General features: G+C 45.2%; 1 protein-coding gene and 1 long non-coding RNA gene across 2 annotated transcripts; both read right to left on the reverse strand.

Annotated features, from left to right (window-relative positions):
- Positions 1–1,353: 1,353 nt before the first annotated feature.
- Positions 1,354–3,055, reverse strand: LOC149436308 (uncharacterized). Its single transcript, XR_016308317.1, has 2 exons — positions 2,890–3,055; positions 1,354–1,712 (listed from the first exon to the last, which is right to left on the reverse strand). It is a non-coding gene; the product is annotated as an uncharacterized LOC149436308 (long non-coding RNA).
- Positions 3,056–9,392: 6,337 nt separating this feature from the next.
- Positions 9,393–18,285, reverse strand: LOC149436309 (galectin-1-like). Its single transcript, XM_089661754.1, has 4 exons — positions 18,187–18,285; positions 11,849–11,928; positions 10,758–10,929; positions 9,393–9,578 (listed from the first exon to the last, which is right to left on the reverse strand). The coding sequence occupies exons 1-4, from the start codon at positions 18,283–18,285 to the stop codon at positions 9,435–9,437; spliced, it is 495 nt and encodes a 164-aa protein (XP_089517880.1). The 3' UTR covers positions 9,393–9,434.
- Between the last annotated feature and the right edge of the window lie 36 nt (positions 18,286–18,321).

The following is an 18,321-nucleotide window of genomic DNA, read 5'->3' on the forward strand; positions in this document are numbered from 1 at the left end:
GGCCTTGGACAGCTACAGTCATGAATTCCATTTAACGTTCTTCAGATCTTTCCATGAGGCTAAATAGCATTATTTTACCACTATTAGATATATAAACAAGTGCCACATAAATGTAAAGTCAGAAGGGTTCAGAATGGGTAGGGAATGACTTGAGGATATGATGTAGGGGGAGGAGGTGATCAGAGCTGGACAAAACCCTGGAGGTACAGAGTGTGGTGAGCAATTTGGCCCACCCACCCACCTTCTTGGTAGATGTGACTATGGATATGACCACTAATGCACAAGTTTAGAGAATTGAGATATGGGTGGAGAATTGTCACAGCATCAGCTGATCCTTGATGGTGCCAAAAGGTAAAATTGTTACTAATGTTTGACCTTAATGGTCACAAATCTGTATGATGAGGGGGGGGGTCATGAAGGAAGTACTTACCAAGGATTATTCCAGGTGAATAATGGTGTAAAATTACTGGAGTGTACCCCCTGAGCTGGATATGAATGGCTGGTGGCCAGTACTGGTTTCCATTACAACATATTGGGTGGCATTGTCAAGAACCTGGCACTAATGATTGTATTAGACTTTTTGTAGGTCCTAGAGTTAGTGTCTGCTATCATCCTGTTATTTAATAACTGGCCATAGTAGGGATGAATCTTTGGGGAGCCAGACATTTTTAAAACCATTTAATATCAGAAAGTCTTATGGGACTTTCTGATTATCTCATGAAGGAAGTACTTACCAAGGATTATTCCAGGTGAATAACTGTCCAATCACTGGAGTGTACCTGTACCCACTGAGTTATGAACAGCCAGTACAGGTTTCCATTGCAACATATTGGGTGGCACTGTCAAGAACCTGGCAACCTATCATCCTGTTATTTAATAACTGGCCATAGTACAACAATTGGTGGCATTGTTTGCATGATGTTTAATTTAATATCACTCCCCCAACCCTACCCAGGCGATGCCCATACCCTACCCCTGTAGCTGATATTTTTTTCAGCATATAATTAGGCTACTTGCACACTGATCTGTGGCAAACACAGCAAGCAGGATTCTAAAAAGGAAAAAACCAGATCAGTGTGAAATCAGCCTTTTGTTTAAGCTGTAGGGATAAATCTTTGGAGAGCCAGACATTTTTAAAACAATTTAATATCAGAAAGTCTCACTGGAAATCCATGAAATCAGCCTACACATGCAGGAAAAGCAGCATTAGCACCCTCTTGGTTACCGTGTGCCTTTTGAAAGTAATGCAACAAACCTCCAGCAGGAGGGCGCTATGCAGCAGGCAGGGATGCTATCCACCACAGCAATCAATACAAAGTCAGTTTAGAGCTGAATAAAACAATCTGGCACAAATTGAGCTCATTGGATTTTATTTGAAATGTAGAAGAAATTAGTTTCTAGTACATGATCTGAGCAAAAAGAAAGGCTTTATGAGCAGCGAGGATGCAGATTGGAGGGAGGTGGGGAAGCAGCTACAAAACAGGAAAAACCTCTCCATCCATTATAGCAGTTTCACAGAGCCTGGATATGGACACGTGGGTCAGGCAGCTCCTCCATTGATGGATTCTTCATTTCAGTGTGATGGACTTGAGCTGGAGGTTTCTCGCAGCCAAGTAGGAGATCTCCTCTATGGTAAAGCGGACTGGAAATGTGAAAGGATTTCCTGTAGGTAATTGTATGGTGATCTTGTCTAGTGCAAACTGGAAGGAAACCTGTCAGAAAAGATGGCAGTGTCAGCTTGCTGGACTATTAAAAAAAGCCAATGACTGCTGGTTGTAGAGACAGACTACCAAAATACATCAACTAAAACCTTTCCAGAAGATATGTTCCATTTATATGGTAATTGGGGGGGGGGGGGGGGGGGGGACAAGCTTCTGTGTTACAATTTTACCAACAGTCTCTTTGACTGTTACATAGAATAACTGGAGCCCTCAGGAGATCAATAGCTATTGGCCAGTCTTGAGTCCTGGCCTGCCAACCAAGGTTCCTTCAGCTTTGGCTGATTAACCTTTGAGGGCCTGCTTCATGATGCCAATGAACTTCACACTGCCTGTACATGGCATTGACCACGGCTGTAAGTGGGGCATTCTTACCACCAATGTAAGGGGCATTGCCACCACTCACTACCAATGAATTGGTAGTAGGGGTTCTCTAAAGACCTAAAAACCTCAAGGATTCCTCTGGGGCAACAGGTTGAGAGGCTTCTGTAAGCCACATATTACCATGTAGTGTAGATGCTTAGCAATGTGTGTGCTGTGACTCAACTGTGCACTGGGGCTCTGGCATTTTGACAGTGAATCCTAGGGGGCAGGGCTTAACATTTCATGTTTCTAGGGAAGGTTATGCCTCAGTTATCAATACTGAGATCTGCAGGTCATATGTCCTTGGATGAGGGTCCCATCTACCATGATGGGCAAATAAGACCATTATTCTGGGCACATACAAGTGACCAGCCAGCCCCCCACTACTACCCAGATTGACATGGAATGTCACCTTAAGGTCCCCTGTGAAGGCTCAGATTACTGTATCCCCCATTCCCTCTTCCTATAATCCAAGATCTCAATTTTAATGACAAGCAAAATTAGCATTTTCACTTCTGTGTGTTTTTCCAAGTTAATTTCTGACAACCATTAATCTGACCAACAGCAACCATTCATTAGGCAGTATATCATAGCTCACAATGGCAGCATGATAGAATACATTAGATCTTCCCATCTGGAATATTCCCATCCTTCATGGAAGGAGCTGAAGGGGCAAGCATCAGAGTCTACATATCCTTGATGTAAGCCATCACTGACTGCCTACTGTATCTTTCAGAGATGGATGGGCAAAGTGGCATCATTAAATGCATATCTAACATTTGTCCTGCCCCTCCCAGTGTAGACATACCGTAGTGTCCAATCCCTTCTGGAAGGGGAAGAAACTTTCCCTCTGCTCTTCTCCCCAAACATTGGCCACCATTGAGTTCATGACTATCATGAGCTGGACTCCTTCATAGTCAAATCGAGGACTAAAGTGTAGCACAAGATTCTTCTCATCTGTTCCCAAGATGATGGCAAACCTAGAAAGACAGAAAAGGCAATTCTGCTCAGCTGACCTTGTTGGATGTAGTACTCGAGTAAATCATCAGTGGTACTCCCCATGGGTTTCAGAGGTACTTCTGCCACCTAATATTTTTGGAGACTTAAACTAAAGTTTTTCTTGAAAGACATGGGGTCCTGGTAATCCATCACTGTACCAAAAAGCACCTAAAAATAGACCTGTAGCCTGGATATAGACAGACACACAGTTGTCTATATATTTTTAACCAGCAGTAATTAAGCTTTGAGACAGTCCCTCAATGACATTTGTATTTGCAGCCACTGTGGAACAATTTATCCTGAACATTTTCAAGAGAAACTGAAGTCATTCATGTCTGGTCCAAGCTCTGTGCTCATATCCTACTAGTGTGGGAGGAAGGGTGATCCAAACTGCCAAGTCGCTGCTGTGGAAGGGTGAATTGGGCCAAGGAGTCACCACTAGGAAGGGGAAGCTGAACTATCCAGTTAAAGTTGAGCTGCCGAGTCCCTACTAGGAGATGGAAGAGTTGAGAAGTCCCTACTACTTTGTGCCCTTTCACTCCCTGTTGCCATTCTTGGGGTGTTGGACCTCTAACTAGGTAAGCAGTAGTGATGAAGGGATTTCTGGTATTAAGTTTGAGGTTACAATTCCTCCACAGTGCCTGCAGCTATAAAGTTAATTGGGGTCCAGAACAAAGCACAAGTGTTTGAGTTAAACTTGCTCTGAGCCAGTCAGGTATTTGAGGGACCACACATGGCAAAACCCCAGCAATGAGGGATCAGTAGGATATTCTGCACACAGAGCACACTTTCTACTTTTGTAAAGTAAGCTTTTGGCAAACTATTACAGAGAGAAGAGATTATACAATAAGTAGCTGAGGGGAGAAACATGACTTACTCTTTACACTCCACCGGAATGAAGCCCTCCACCTCCACGGAGTGACCAGGTTTGAGGCCGAGGTTATTAAAGGTAACAGTCTGTATGGGAGGAGAGAATTATTACACCGATTATAGACAGAAGAGATCTCATGGTTGCAGCTACTGAACTCAGAATATATTTGGGATTTGTGTGTCACAGCCATTTGTTGACTCCTTTGTGTGGGAGAGTGGAGGGAGCTCAGACATCCCCAGCAGATCACAAATGTCTGACAGATCAATGACAATATATACATTTTCACTTACAATGTTCATGTCATGTATGTCGGCTGCCCAGAGCTTTATACAAGTTATAGTCCCATCTACAGACAGCCGGATGGTGCCAATTACTGACCGGCACAAGGTCTGCCCAGCATTCACGTTTAGTAATGTACTTGGTACAGGGGTGGACTGACCATTTGGAAACTTGGGCAGTGCCCGGGGTCAGTAGGGGGCCCCATGATATGCCCCTGGTACCTTTTTCATAGGCTTTGAGTTTGGACAAGGACACAGGGGCCCCATGAGTTGTCAGTCCACCCCTGACTTGGTATGTACAGTATGAATTGATTTCTAGTCAGCATGTTAGTTTGTCAAGAGTACATCAAAATGTCTGATTGGTCTGGGAGTATACCCCACCCCCCCCACCCCCAGCTTCCATCCTGCATAGAAAAAAAAAAAAAAAAAAAAAGAAGATCTGGCACAATGGATGAACATGTCACATCTCAGAATAGGACCATTTATACAACTGCACAAAAAAAGTGAAAATATGCACATAAACATAATAAGGGGGGGGGGTATGAAAAGAATGAGTTACTAAGATAATTGTGAAAGAAACAAACGTTAGAGCCATACCAGTATATACCCAATACTAAGAATATCCAGAAGGCAGACCAAGCTCTGTGCCAGGACAGCAAAACGCATTCATCACACCCTAAACAGGCAAATCCCCCACCAACAAAAAACTAATACCATACACCAAGCTATACCCATCACCATCTAAAGCCAGCAAATAAACACCCCCCTCCAGCAACATACCAACCACTGCCAACATCAGCAACCTTATACCCACCGCCGTCCTCATCCCACCAACCACTACACCCACCGCCGTCCTCAGCCCACCAACCACTACACCCACCGCCGTCCTCAGCCCACCAACCACTACACCCACCGCCGTCCTCAGCCCACCAACCACTACACCCACCGCCGTCCTCAGCCCACCAACCACTACACCCACCGCCGTCCTCAGCCCACCAACCACTACACCCACCATCCCCCACAGAAGCCATTTGCTCAGCTCTTGCAGCTTCCACCAGTGCTCATACATATACCTCCACCACCAACATCAAACCAGCCCGACATCAACTTGTGTCCACACCAAGCAAACCAATACTCACCACTACCCACCACACTACACCCACCATCCCCCACAGAAGCCATTTGCTCAGCTCTTGCAGCTTCCACCAGTGCTCATACTCACAGTATCTGCCATCCTGCTTCCTTATCAGAGACACTTGTGATCAGCTGCTCTTCTACTTCTTCTTATATAGGAGGTCTGCTGAGGGTGGAGCCAGTCAGGAGGGAGGGATCACTCCGCCCACTGCTCCCTGGACTGACAATTCTTCCAGAACCGCTCATTACAGAGAATGAATGAAATGTGGATCCGCTGTGACTGAGCATGGGTCGTCCATCATCACTCTGCTGGGATGTCACCACTCACCACAAACAGCAAGGGGGCAAAAGAGGACTATCCTCAAAGTCATTTCTACACCACAAAGGGGGAGATTTCCTAACACTGGAGGGTGCAAAATCTGCTGCAGCTGTGCATGGGAGCCAATCAGCTTCTACCTTCAGCTGGATCAATGAAGCTTTGACAGGGAAACCTGGAAGCTGATTGGTTTCTATGCAGAGCTGCACCAGATTCTGGACTCTCCAGGTTTAGGAATTCAACCGCAAAGTAACAATTTACATTACCTGATACACATTACATCATATGAGACCCCTGACATCACATGAGATACATGACATCATATGAGACCCCCGACATCACATGAGATGCATGACATCATATGAGACCCCCGACATCACATTAGATGCATGACATCATATGAGACCCCCGACATCACATGAGATGCATGACATCATATGAGACCCCTGACATCACAAGAGATGTATGACATCATATGAGACCCCCGACATCACATAAGATGCATGACATCATATGAGACCCCCGACATCACATGAGATGCATGACATCATATGAGACCCCTGACATCACATGAGATGCATGACATCATATGAGACCCCTGACATCACATGAGATGCATGACATCATATGAGACACATAAGAAACAAAAACAAAGATAAGTGACAGCAGAAAAAAGACCAAGTGCTCCATTGAGTCTGACTCTTTATTTTGTAAATTGTTTTTATTTTGGTTTTCTTTTTACTTTTGATTTTTTATTACCTTTTTTTGTCTATATCTATGTTTGCCCCAAGCATGTCTGAAGCCACTTACTGCTGACTGACTCACTACCTCTGCTGGAGGTCTATTCCAACCATCAACTACCCTTTCAGGAAAATATGACTTTCTAAGATGAGTTGGGAACTTTCCTCCAGTCAGTTGGAGGTCATGTCCCGTGTTCTTCATCTTGGCTTCATACTGAACATCCTGCCCTCCAGAACCTTATTCCCCCTCTTGATGTACTGAAAGGTTTTGGTCATGTCCATCCTTTCCCTTCTTTCCTCCAGACTGTACATATGAAGTTCCTGCAGTCTCTCCTGATATGTTTGATCCCTCAGACCTTTCACCATTTGTGTTCCCCGTCTCTGGACTCGTTCTATCTCATCAATATCTTTATGGAAGGCTTTGCTCACACCTATGCAGTTTGTGTTTGATCCGTTTCTGCAGTGCGTTTTGTGGTGCATTTTGCGTTTTTGCACATGCAGTTTTGACACATTTTGTATGCGTTTTTTATGCATTTTGAGTGTTTTTTTTTACTTTTTCAACTTGTTCCTGGGCAGAATAAAACGCAAAATGCATCAAAAACGCATCAACAATGCACTACATGCTTTTCTGCAGCGTCTCCATTGAAGTCTATAGACCCAAAAACTCAGATGTCACTTACCCTTTCCAAGACATGCACCTGGTGGTTGTGTAGGGCTGTGAGTGGGGGGTTTATTGAAATTTGGAAGCCCCCAGATCCCTGCCTTCCTCCATGAATAGGTATCGGGTACATAATACACCTACTCATACAACAACACATTTCAAAGTCAATAAAAACACAGCCAGTATAGGACAAGTCTTTTATTCAAAAACAAAAAAAGCCTCCCAAGGTAGATCCCGTTTCAATCTTGAATGCCATCTGGCGACCCAAAAAATAAAAATCCAACCCACACCTGGCTATGGGTGGCTTGGAATGTCTATGCATCTGGCTATGGGTGGCTTGGAATGTCTATGCAGCTGGCTATGGGTGGCTTGGAATGTATATGCACCTGGCTATGGGTGGCTTGGAATGTATATGCACCTGGCTATGGGTGGCATGGAATGTCTGGGCATCTGGCTATGGGTGGCATAGAATGTCTGTGCATCTGGCTATGGGTGGCATGGAATGTCTGTGCATCTGGCTATGGGTGGCATGGAATGTCTGGGCATCTGGCAATGGGTGGCATGGAATGTCTGGGCATCTGGCTATGGGTAACTTGGGACGTCGGTGCAGCTGGTTTTGGATGTTGTATGGCATCTGTGCACCTGGCTATGGGTGGTATATGACATCCATGCAGCTGGCTGACAGATTTCTGCCCTTGGTTATGGGTGGCATGGAATATCTATGCACCTGGCTCTGGGCTGGACTTCTTTGCATCTGTATCTCAGTGTAGTGTTGTGTCTGTGCACCTGGCTATGAGTGGAGTAAAACAGCTGTGTGTCAGTCTATGGGTGACATGGAAAGTCTGTGCACCTGGCTATGAGTGGAGTAAAACAGCTGTGTGTCAGTCTATGGGTGACATGGAAAGTCTGTGCACCTGGCTATGGGTGAGGTGTGACATCTGTGTCCATGGCTACAGGTGGTGTTTTACATCTGTGCACATGTCTTTAGGTGGCAAGAATGCCTGTGCACTTGGCTGTGGGTGGTATGGAATGTCCGTGCACTTGGCTATGAGTAGCTTGTAGGTCTCGGGATATATAATGGGTGGGAAGAGAGTACAGCTGGTAATAGTCGGGCAGATTCTTCCTGAGAAAGGGAAGGCTCTCACCTGTCTTTATCCTCAGACATTCAGGTCGGGACGACTTGCAGGGAAATCTCTGGGGATCAGAGGATCTTCACCTACCCTCTTGGTAGATGTGTGACTATGGATATGACCAGTAATGCACAAGTTTAGAGAACTGAGGTATGGGTAGAGAATTGTCAAAGCATCAGCTGATCCTTGATGGTGCCAAAAAGTAAAATTGTTGCTAATGTTTGAGCTTACTGGTCACAAATCTGTATGATGAGGGGGGGGGGGGGGGTCGGGGGTCATGAAGGAAGTACTTACCAAGGATTATTCCAGGTGAATAATGGTGTAAAATTACTGGAGTGTACCCACTGAGCTGGATATGAGTGGCTTGTGGCCAGTACTGGTTTCCATTACAACATATTGGGTGGCATTGTCAAGAACCTGGCATTAATGATTGTATTTGACTTTTTTAGGTCCTAGAGTTAGTGTCTGCTATCATCCTGTTATTTAATAACTGGCCATAGTAGGGATGAATCTTTGGAGAGCCAGACATTTTTAAAACCATTTAATATCAGAAGGTCTTATGGGAAATCCAAGAAATCAGCCAATGCATACAGGAAAAGCAGCATTAGCACCCTCTTGGTTACTGTGTGCCTTCTGAAAGTAATGCAACAAACCTCCAGCAGGAGGGCGCTATGCAGCAGGCAGGGATGCTATCCACCACAGCAATCAATACAAAGTCAGTTGGGAGCAGAACAAAACAATCAGGAACAATACAGCTCATTGGATTTTATTTGAAATGTGGATGACATTCACTTACAGTAAATAATCTGAGCAAAAACACAAGGTCTGTCTATATGAGCAGCATGGAGGGAGGTGGGAGCGGCTACAAAACAGGGAAAACCTCTTCATCCACTCTGGCCATTTCACAGAGCCTGGATATGGACATGTGGGACAGGCAGCTCCTCCATTGATGGATTCTTCATTTCAGTTTGATGGACTTGAGTTGGAGGTTTCTCAGAGCCAAGTAGGAGATCTCCTTTATGGTAAAGCGGACTGGAAATGTGAGAGGATTTCCTGTAGGTAATTGTATGGTGATCTTGTCTAGTGCAAACTGGAAGGAAACCTGTAAGAAAAGATGGCAGTGTCAGCTTGCTGGACTATTAAAAATTCTTCATCCACTCTGGCCATTTCACAGAGCCTGGATATGGACACGTGGGACAGGTGGCTCCGCCATTGATGGATTCTTCATTTCAGTGTGATTGACTTGAGCTGGAGGTTTCTCAGAGCCAAGTAGGAGATCTCCTCTATGGTAAAGCGGACTGGAAATGTGAGAGGATTTCCTGTAGGTAATTGTATGGTGATCTTGTCTAGTGCAAACTGGAAGGAAACCTGTAAGAAAAGATGGCAGTGTCAGCTTGCTGGACTATTAATAGTCAATGACTGCTAGATGTAAAGATGAACTACCAAAACCTTTCCAGAAGATATGCGCACATATTCTGTGCGCCATTTATGTTTATTTTTATTATAACCATTAACACTTGTGTTGCAATTTTAGCAACAGTCAGACTGTTGCTTAGAATAACTGGAGCCCTCAGGAGATCAATAGCTGTTGGCCAGTTTGGAGTCCTGCTCTGCCAACCAAGGTTCCTTCAGCTTTGGCTGATTAACACCCCATTTGATGGTGCCTGCTTATTTTGGGGGCCAGCTTCATGATACCAATGAACTTTTCACGGCTTGTAAGTGGCATTTTGACCACTGCTGTGACATTCTTACCACCAATGTAAGGGGCATTGCCACCACTCCCTACCAATGAATTGGTAGTAGGGGTTCTCCAAAGACCTAAAAACCTCAAGGATTCCTCTGGGGCAACAGGTTGAGAGGCTTCTGTAAGCCACATATCATTGCCATGTAGCATGGATGCTTAGCAATGTGAAAGTGCCATGACTCATCTGTGCACTGGGGCTCTGGCATTTTGACAGTGAATCCTAGGGGGCAGGGCTTAACATTTCAGGTTTATAGCAAAGTGAAGGTTATGCCTCAGTTATCAATACTGAGATCTGCAGTTCAAATGACCTTGGACAAGGGTCCCATCTACCATGACGGACTTGGGGAAATGAGAATACCATTATTCTGGGCACATACAAGTGACCAGCCAGCCCCCCCCCACTACTCCCCAGATTGAGCCATAAAGTGACATTCCATGTCAGATTACTGTATCCCCACTCCCTCTTCCTATAATCTCACCAAGATCTCATTTTTAAATGACAAGCAAAATATCTCATTAACATTTTCATTTGTGCGTTTTTCCAAGTAAATTTCTGACAACCATTTGCTAGGCAGTATATCATAGCTCACAATGGCAGCATGACAGAATTCATTAGATCTTCCCATCTAGGATGTTCCCATCCTTCATGGAAGGAGCTGAAGGGGCAAGCATCAGAGTCTACATATCCTTGATGTAAGCCATCACTGACTGCCTACTGTATCTTTCAGAGATGGATATTATGTGTCCAATGATACCACTTTACACTGGGAGGGGCAGGACAAATGTTGGATGGGCAGACATACCGTAGTGTCCGATCCCTTCTGGAAGGGGAAGAAACTCTCCCTCTGCTCTTCTCCCCAAACATTGTCCACCATTGAGTTCATGACTATCATGCGCTGGACTCCTTGATAGTCAAATCGAGGACTAAAGTGTAGCACAAGATTCTTCTCATCTGTTCCCAAGATGATAGCAAACCTAGAAAGACAGAAAAGGCAATTCTGCTCAGCTGACCTTGTTGGATGTAATACTCGAGTAATTCATCAGTGGTACACCCCATGGGTTTCAGAGGTACTTCTGCCACTTAAATTATATGAGCTAATATTTTTGGAGACTTAAACTAAAGGTTTCCTTGAAAGATGTGGGGGCCTGGTAATACACTGTACCAAAAGCACCTAAAGTGGACCTGTAGCCTGGATATAGACAGATATACTGTTGTCTATATATTCTTAACAAGCAGTAATTAAGCTTTGAGACAATCCTTCACTGACATTTGTAGTTGCAGCCACTGTGGAACAAGTCATCTTGAAAATTTAAGAGAAACTGAAGTCATTCATGTCTGTTCTAAGCTCTGTGCTCCCATCCTACTACTCTGGGAGGAAGGGTGATCCAAGCTGCTGAGTCACTGCTGTGGAAGGGTGAATTGGGCCAAGGAGTCACCACTAGGAGGGGGGAGATCAACTATCCAGTTAAAGCTGAGAAGGTGAGCTGAGCTGCTGAGCCCCTGCTAGGAGATGGAGGAGCTGTGAAGTCACTACAACTTTCTGCCCTTTCATGCTCTGTTGCCATTCCAGGGAAGTTGGACGTCCATGTACGTGGTAAAGATGAAGTGCTATCTGCTATTAATTTGGAGGTTAAAAATTCCTCCACAGTGCCTGCAGCTATAAAGTTTGTTGGGGTCCAGAAGAAATAAAGTCAGAGCAAGTTTAGGTCAAAACACTTGAACAGTCAGGCATAAGACCACGCATGGCAAAACCCCAGCGAGGAGGGATCAGTAGGATGTTCTGTACACACAGCACACTTTTCTGCTTTTGGAAGTTAAGCTTCTGGCAAATTATTATACAGAGAACAGAAATCTATTATATAATAAGTAGCTGAGGGGAGAAACATGACTTACTCTTTACACTCCACCGGAATGAAGCCCTCCACCTCCACGGAGTGACCAGGTTTGAGGCCGAGGTTATTAGCGGTAACAGTCTGTATGGGAGGAGAGAATTATTACACCGATTATAGACAGAAGAGACATCTCATGGTTGCAGCTACTGAACTCAGAATATATTTGGGATTTGTGTGTCACAGCCATTTGTTGACTCCTTTGTGTGGGAGAGTGGAGGGAGCTCAGACATCCCCAGCAGATCACAAATGTCTGACAGATCAATGACAATATATACATTTTCACTTACAATGGTCATGTCATGTATGGCGGCTGCCCAGAGCTTTATACAAGTTATAGTCCCATCTACAGACAGCCGGATGGTGAATTCTGGTCAGCATGTTAGTTTGTCAAGAGTACATCAAAATGTCTGATTGGTCTGGAGTGTCCCCCCTACCCCCTTCCCACCCCCTGCTTCCATCCTGCATAGAAACAATTATCTGGCACAATGGATGAACACGTCACCTCAGAATAGGACCATTTATGAAACTATAGAAAGTTTATAATCACACATACATAAAAAAATAAGGGGGGGGATGGAAACGAGTCACTAAGAGTAATTGTGAAGGAAATGAGCATTGGAGTCATACCAGTATATACCCAATACTAAGAATACCCAGGAAGGCAGACCAAGCTCTGAGCCAGGACATCAAAATGCATTCATCACACCCTAAACAGGCAAAACCCCCACCAACAACAAAGAACTAATACCATAACCTACACCAAACTATACCCATCACCACCCAAACCCACCAACTAAAGGCCCCCCTGACATATCAATGGCCTCCTCCAACAACACCATACCAACCACTGCCAACATCCACCAACACTAGAGCCATCAGCATCCTCACTGCACCAACACTACACCCATCACCAGGGGCAGACTGACCATTGGGAAACTCGGGCACTGCCTATGGGCCCAGGGTCAGTAGGGGGCCCCATGAGATACCCCAGTACCTTTATCATAGGCTTTTTTGCATTTGGGCAAGGACACAGGGGCCCCATGATCCCCTATTGCCTGGGGGCCCCATGAGTTGTCAGTCCGCCCCTGACCATACCCTACACCAAGCTATGCCCATCACCATCCAAACACAGCAAATAAACACCCCCCTTCAGCAACATCATACCAACATTAAGCAACCTTATAACCACCACCATCCTCAGCCCACCAACACCCTCAGCCCACCGCACTACACCAACCATCCCCCACAGAAGCCATTCGCTCAGCTCTTGCAGCTTCCACCAGTGCTCATACTCACATTATCTGCCATCCTGCTTCCTTATCAGAGACACTTGTGATCAGCTGCTCTTCTACTTCTTCTTATATAGGAGGTCTGCTGAGGGTGGAGCCAGTCAGGAGGGAGGGATCACTCCGCCCACTGCTCCCTGGACTGACAATTGTTCCAGAACCGCTCATTACAGAGAATGAATGAAATGTGGATCCGCTGTGACTGAGCATGGGTCGTCCATCGTCACTTTGCTGGGATGTCACCACTCACCACAAACAGCAAGGGGGCAAAAGAGGACTATCCTCAAAGTCATTTCTACACCACAAAGGGGGAGATTTCCTAACACTGGAGGGTGCAAAATCTGCTGCAGCTGTGCATGGGAGCCAATCAGCTTCTACCTTCAGCTGGATCAATGAAGCTTTGACAGGGAAACCTGGAAGCTGATTGGTTTCTATGCAGAGCTGCACCAGATTCTGGACTCTCCAGGTTTAGGAATTCAACCGCAAAGTAACAATTTACATTACCTGATACACATTACATCATATGACATCATATGAGACCCCTGACATCACATGAGATGCATGACATCATATGAGACCCCTGACATCACATGAGATGCATGACATCATATGAGACCCCTGACATCACATGAGATGCATGACATCATATGAGACTTCTGACATCACGAGAGATGCATGACATCATATGAGACCCCTGACATCACGTGAGATGCATGACATCATATGAGACCCCTGACATCACGTGAGATGCATGACATCATATGAGACCTCTGACATCACGTGAGATGCATGACATCATATGAGACCCCTGACATCATGTGAGATGCATGACATCATATGAGACCCCCGACATCACGTGAGATGCATGACATCATATGAGACCTCTGACATCACGTGAGATGCATGACATCATATGAGACCCCCGACATCACGTGAGATGCATGACATCATATGAGACCCCCGACATCACGTGAGATGCATGACATCATATGAGACCCCTGACATCACATGAGATGCATGACATCATATGAGACCCCCGACATCACATGAGATGCATGACATCATATGAGACCCCCGACATCACATGAGATGCATGACATCATATGAGACCCCCGACATCACATGAGATGCATGACATCATATGAGACCCCCGACATCACATGAGATGCATGACATCATATGAGACCCCGGACATCACATGAGATGCATGACATCATATGAGACCCCCGACATCACATGAGATGCATGACATCATATAAGACCCCGGACATCACATGAGATGCATGACATCATATGAGACCCCCGACATCACATGAGATGCATGACATCATATGAGACCCCTGACATCACATGAGATGCATGACATCATATGAGACCTCTGACATCACATGAGATGCATGACATCATATGAGACACATAAGAAACAAAAACAAAGATAAGTGACAGCAGAAAAAAGACCAAGTGCTCCATCGAGTCTGACTCTTTTTTTTGTAAATTGTTTTTCTTTTACTTTTTTTTTTTTCCTTTTGATTTTTTATTACCTTTTTTTGTCTAGATCCATGTTTGCCCCAAGCATGTCTGAAGCCACTTACTGCTGACTGACTCACTACCTCTGCTGGAGGTCTATTCCAACCATCAACTACCCTTTCAGGAAAATATGACTTTCTAAGATGAGTTGGGAACTTTCCTCCAGTCAGTTGGAGGTCATGTCCCGTGTTCTTCATCTTGGCTTCATACTGAACATCCTGCCCTCCAGAACCTTATTCCCCCTCTTGATGTATTGAAAGGTTTTGGTCATGTCCATCCTTTCCCTTCTTTCCTCCAGACTGTACATATGAAGTTCCTGCAGTCTCTCCTGATATGTTTGATCCCTCAGACCTTTCACCATTTGTGTTCCCCGTCTCTGGACTCGTTCTATCTCATCAATATCTTTATGTAAGGCTTGGCTCACACCTATGCAGTTTGTGTTTGATCCGTTGGTGCATTTTGCGTTTTTGCACATGCAGTTTTGACACATTTTTTATGCGTTTTTTATGCATTTTGAGTGATTTTTTACTTTTTTCAACTTGTTCCTGGGCAGAATAAAACGCAAAATGCATCAAAAACGCATCAAAAATGCACTACATGCTTTTCTGCAGCGTCTCCATTGAAGTCTTTAGACCCAAAAACTCAGATGTCACTTACCCTTTCCAAGAAATGCACCTGGTGGTTGTGTAGGGCTGTGAGTGGGGGGTTTATTGAAATTTGGAAGCCCCCAGATCCCTGCCTTCCCCCATGAATAGGTATGGGGTACATAATACACCTACTCATACAACAACAAATTTCAAAGTCAATAAAAACACAGCCAGTATAGGACAAGTCTTTTATTCAAAAACAAAAAAAGCCTCCCAAGGTAGATCCCTTTTCAATCTTGAATGCCGTCTGGCGACCCAAAAAATAAAAATCCAACCCACACCTGGCTATGGGTAGCTTGGAATGTCTATGCATCTGGCTATGGTTGGCATGGAATGGCTATGCATCTGGCTATGGGTGGCTTGGAATGTCTATGCATCTGGCTATGGTTGGCATGGAATGTCTATGCATCTGGCTATAGGTGGCTTGGAATGTCTATGCATCTGGCTATGGGTGGCATGGAATGTCTGGGCATCTGACTATGGGTGGCTTGGAATGTCTATGCATCTGGCTATGGGTGGCATGGAATGTCTATGCATCTGGCTATGGGTGGCATGGAATGGCTATGCATCTGGCTATGGGTGGCTTGGAATGGCTATGCATCTGGCTATGGGTGGCATGGAATGTCTGGGCATCTGACTATGGGTGGCTTGGAATGTCTGGGCATCTGGCTATGGGTGGCATGGAATGTCTGGGCATCTGGCTATGGTTGGCATGGAATGGCTATGCATCTGGCTATGGGTGGCTTGGAATGTCTATGCATCTGGCTATGGGTGGCTTGGAATGTCTATGCATCTGGCTATGGGTGGCATGGAATGTCTGGGCATCTGACTATGGGTGGCTTGGAATGTCTATGCATCTGGCTATGGGTGGCATGGAATGTCTGGGCATCTGGCTATGGGTGGCTTGGAATGTCTATGCATCTGGCTATGGGTGGCATGGAATGTCTATGCATCTGGCTATGGGTGGCTTGGAATGTCTATGCATCTGGCTATGGGTGGCATGGAATGTCTGGGCATCTATGGGTGGCATGGAATGTCTGGGCATCTGGCTATGGGTGGCATGGAATGTCTGGGCATCTGGCTATGGGTGGCTTGGAATGTCTATGCATCTGGCTATGGGTGGCATGGAATGTCTATGCATCTGGCTATGGGTGGCATGGAATGGCTATGCATCTGGCTATGGGTGGCATGGAATGTCTATGCATCTGGTTATGGGTAACTTGGGACATCTGTGCAGCTGGTTTTGGATGTTGTATGGCATCTGTGCACCTGGCTATGGGTGGTATATGACATCCATGCTGCTGGCTGACAGATTTCTGCCCTTGGTTATGGGTGGCATGGAATATCTATGCACCTGGCTCTGGGCTGGACTTCTTTGCATCTGTATCTCAGTGTAGTGTTGTGTCTGTGCACCTGGCTATGAGTGGAGTAAAACAGCTGTGTGTCAGTCTATGGGTGACATGGAAAGTCTGTGCACCTGGCTATGAGTGAAGTAAAACAGCTGTGTGTCAGTCTATGGGTGACATGGAAAGTCTGTGCACCTGGCTATGGGTGGAGTAAAACAGCTGTGTGTCAGTCTATGGGTGACATGGAAAGTCTGTGCACCTGGCTATGGGTGGTGTGACATCTGTGTCCATGGCTACAGGTGGTGTTTTACATCTGTGCACATGACTTTAGGTGGCAAGAATGCCTGTGCACTTGGCTGTGGGTGGTATGGAATGTCTGTGCTCCTGGCTATGAGTAGCTTGTAGATCTCAGGATATATAATGGGTGATAAGAGAGTACAGCTGGTAATAGTCGGGCAGATTCTTCCTGAGAAAGGGAAGGATCTCACCTGTCTTTATCCTCAGACATTCAGCTTGGGACAACTTGCAGAGAAATCTACGGGGATCAGAGGATCTTCTATTCTCATTAATACAGAAATGGTCCAACTGTTATCTGCAGATTTCAGAGTCAGGACATTTATTTCTTTATCAGACTGTTTATCACCCCATCCCCCATATAACTGTCCCCATCACTATGATGTCATCCCTGGTGTAAATATCTGTGTGATGATGGCCAATTATTAGTGTAATTGTGGAAAAAGGAGTGCAGGTCTAAAATCAAACATGAATTTCCTCAGCAACTTGGATCTCCAGGGAGATTAGAACTGATTGGATCCCAGAACAGATGTACAGACAGTTGAGATGACAGAGTCCTTATAACATTCATACAAATGATCAGAAGCCTTCAGAGAAGCCAAGTTCTCCCTTCATAACTCAAAGTGCCCTTCCCTAGTACACCCCTGACCCCACTGGCTACAATGAGGAGCAATCTGGCCGGTTTTACTAGCACCCTTGACCTTGTGGGTTACAGATACACCTCTTTGCCTTGGACAGCTACAGTCATAAACTCCATTTAACTTTCTTCAGATCTTTCCATGAGGCTAAATAGCATTATTTTACCAGTATTAATTATATAAACAAGTGCCACATAAATGTAAAGTCAGAAGGGTTCAGAATGGGCAGGGAATGACTTGAGGATATGACATAGGGAGGTGGTGACCAGAGCTGGACAAAACCCTGGAGGTACAAAGTGTGGTGAGCAATTTGGCCCACGCACCCTCTTGGTAGATGTGTGACTATGGATATGACCAGTAATGCACAAGTTTAGAGAACTGAGGTATGGGTGGAGAATTGTCAAAGCATCAGCAGATCCTTGATGGTGCCAAAAAGTAAAATTGTTGCTAATGTTTGACCTTAATGGTCACAAATCTGTATGATGATTGGGGGGGGGGGTCATGAAGGAAGTACTTACCAAGGATTATTCCAGGTGAATAATGGTGTAAAATTACTGGAGTGTACCCACTGAGCTGGATATGAATGGCTGGTGGCCAGTACTGGTTTCCATTGCAACATATTGGGTGGCATTGTCAAGAACTTGGCATTAATGATTGTATTTGACTGTTTGTAGGTCCTAGAGTTAGTGTCTGCTATCATCCTGTTATTTAATTACTGGCCATAGTAGGGATGAAT

This window comes from Staurois parvus, unplaced genomic scaffold, assembly GCF_062004578.1.
Source record: "Staurois parvus isolate SC_StPar_1 unplaced genomic scaffold, SC_StPar_1.0 ptg001381l, whole genome shotgun sequence".
Taxonomy (NCBI): domain Eukaryota; kingdom Metazoa; phylum Chordata; class Amphibia; order Anura; family Ranidae; genus Staurois; species Staurois parvus.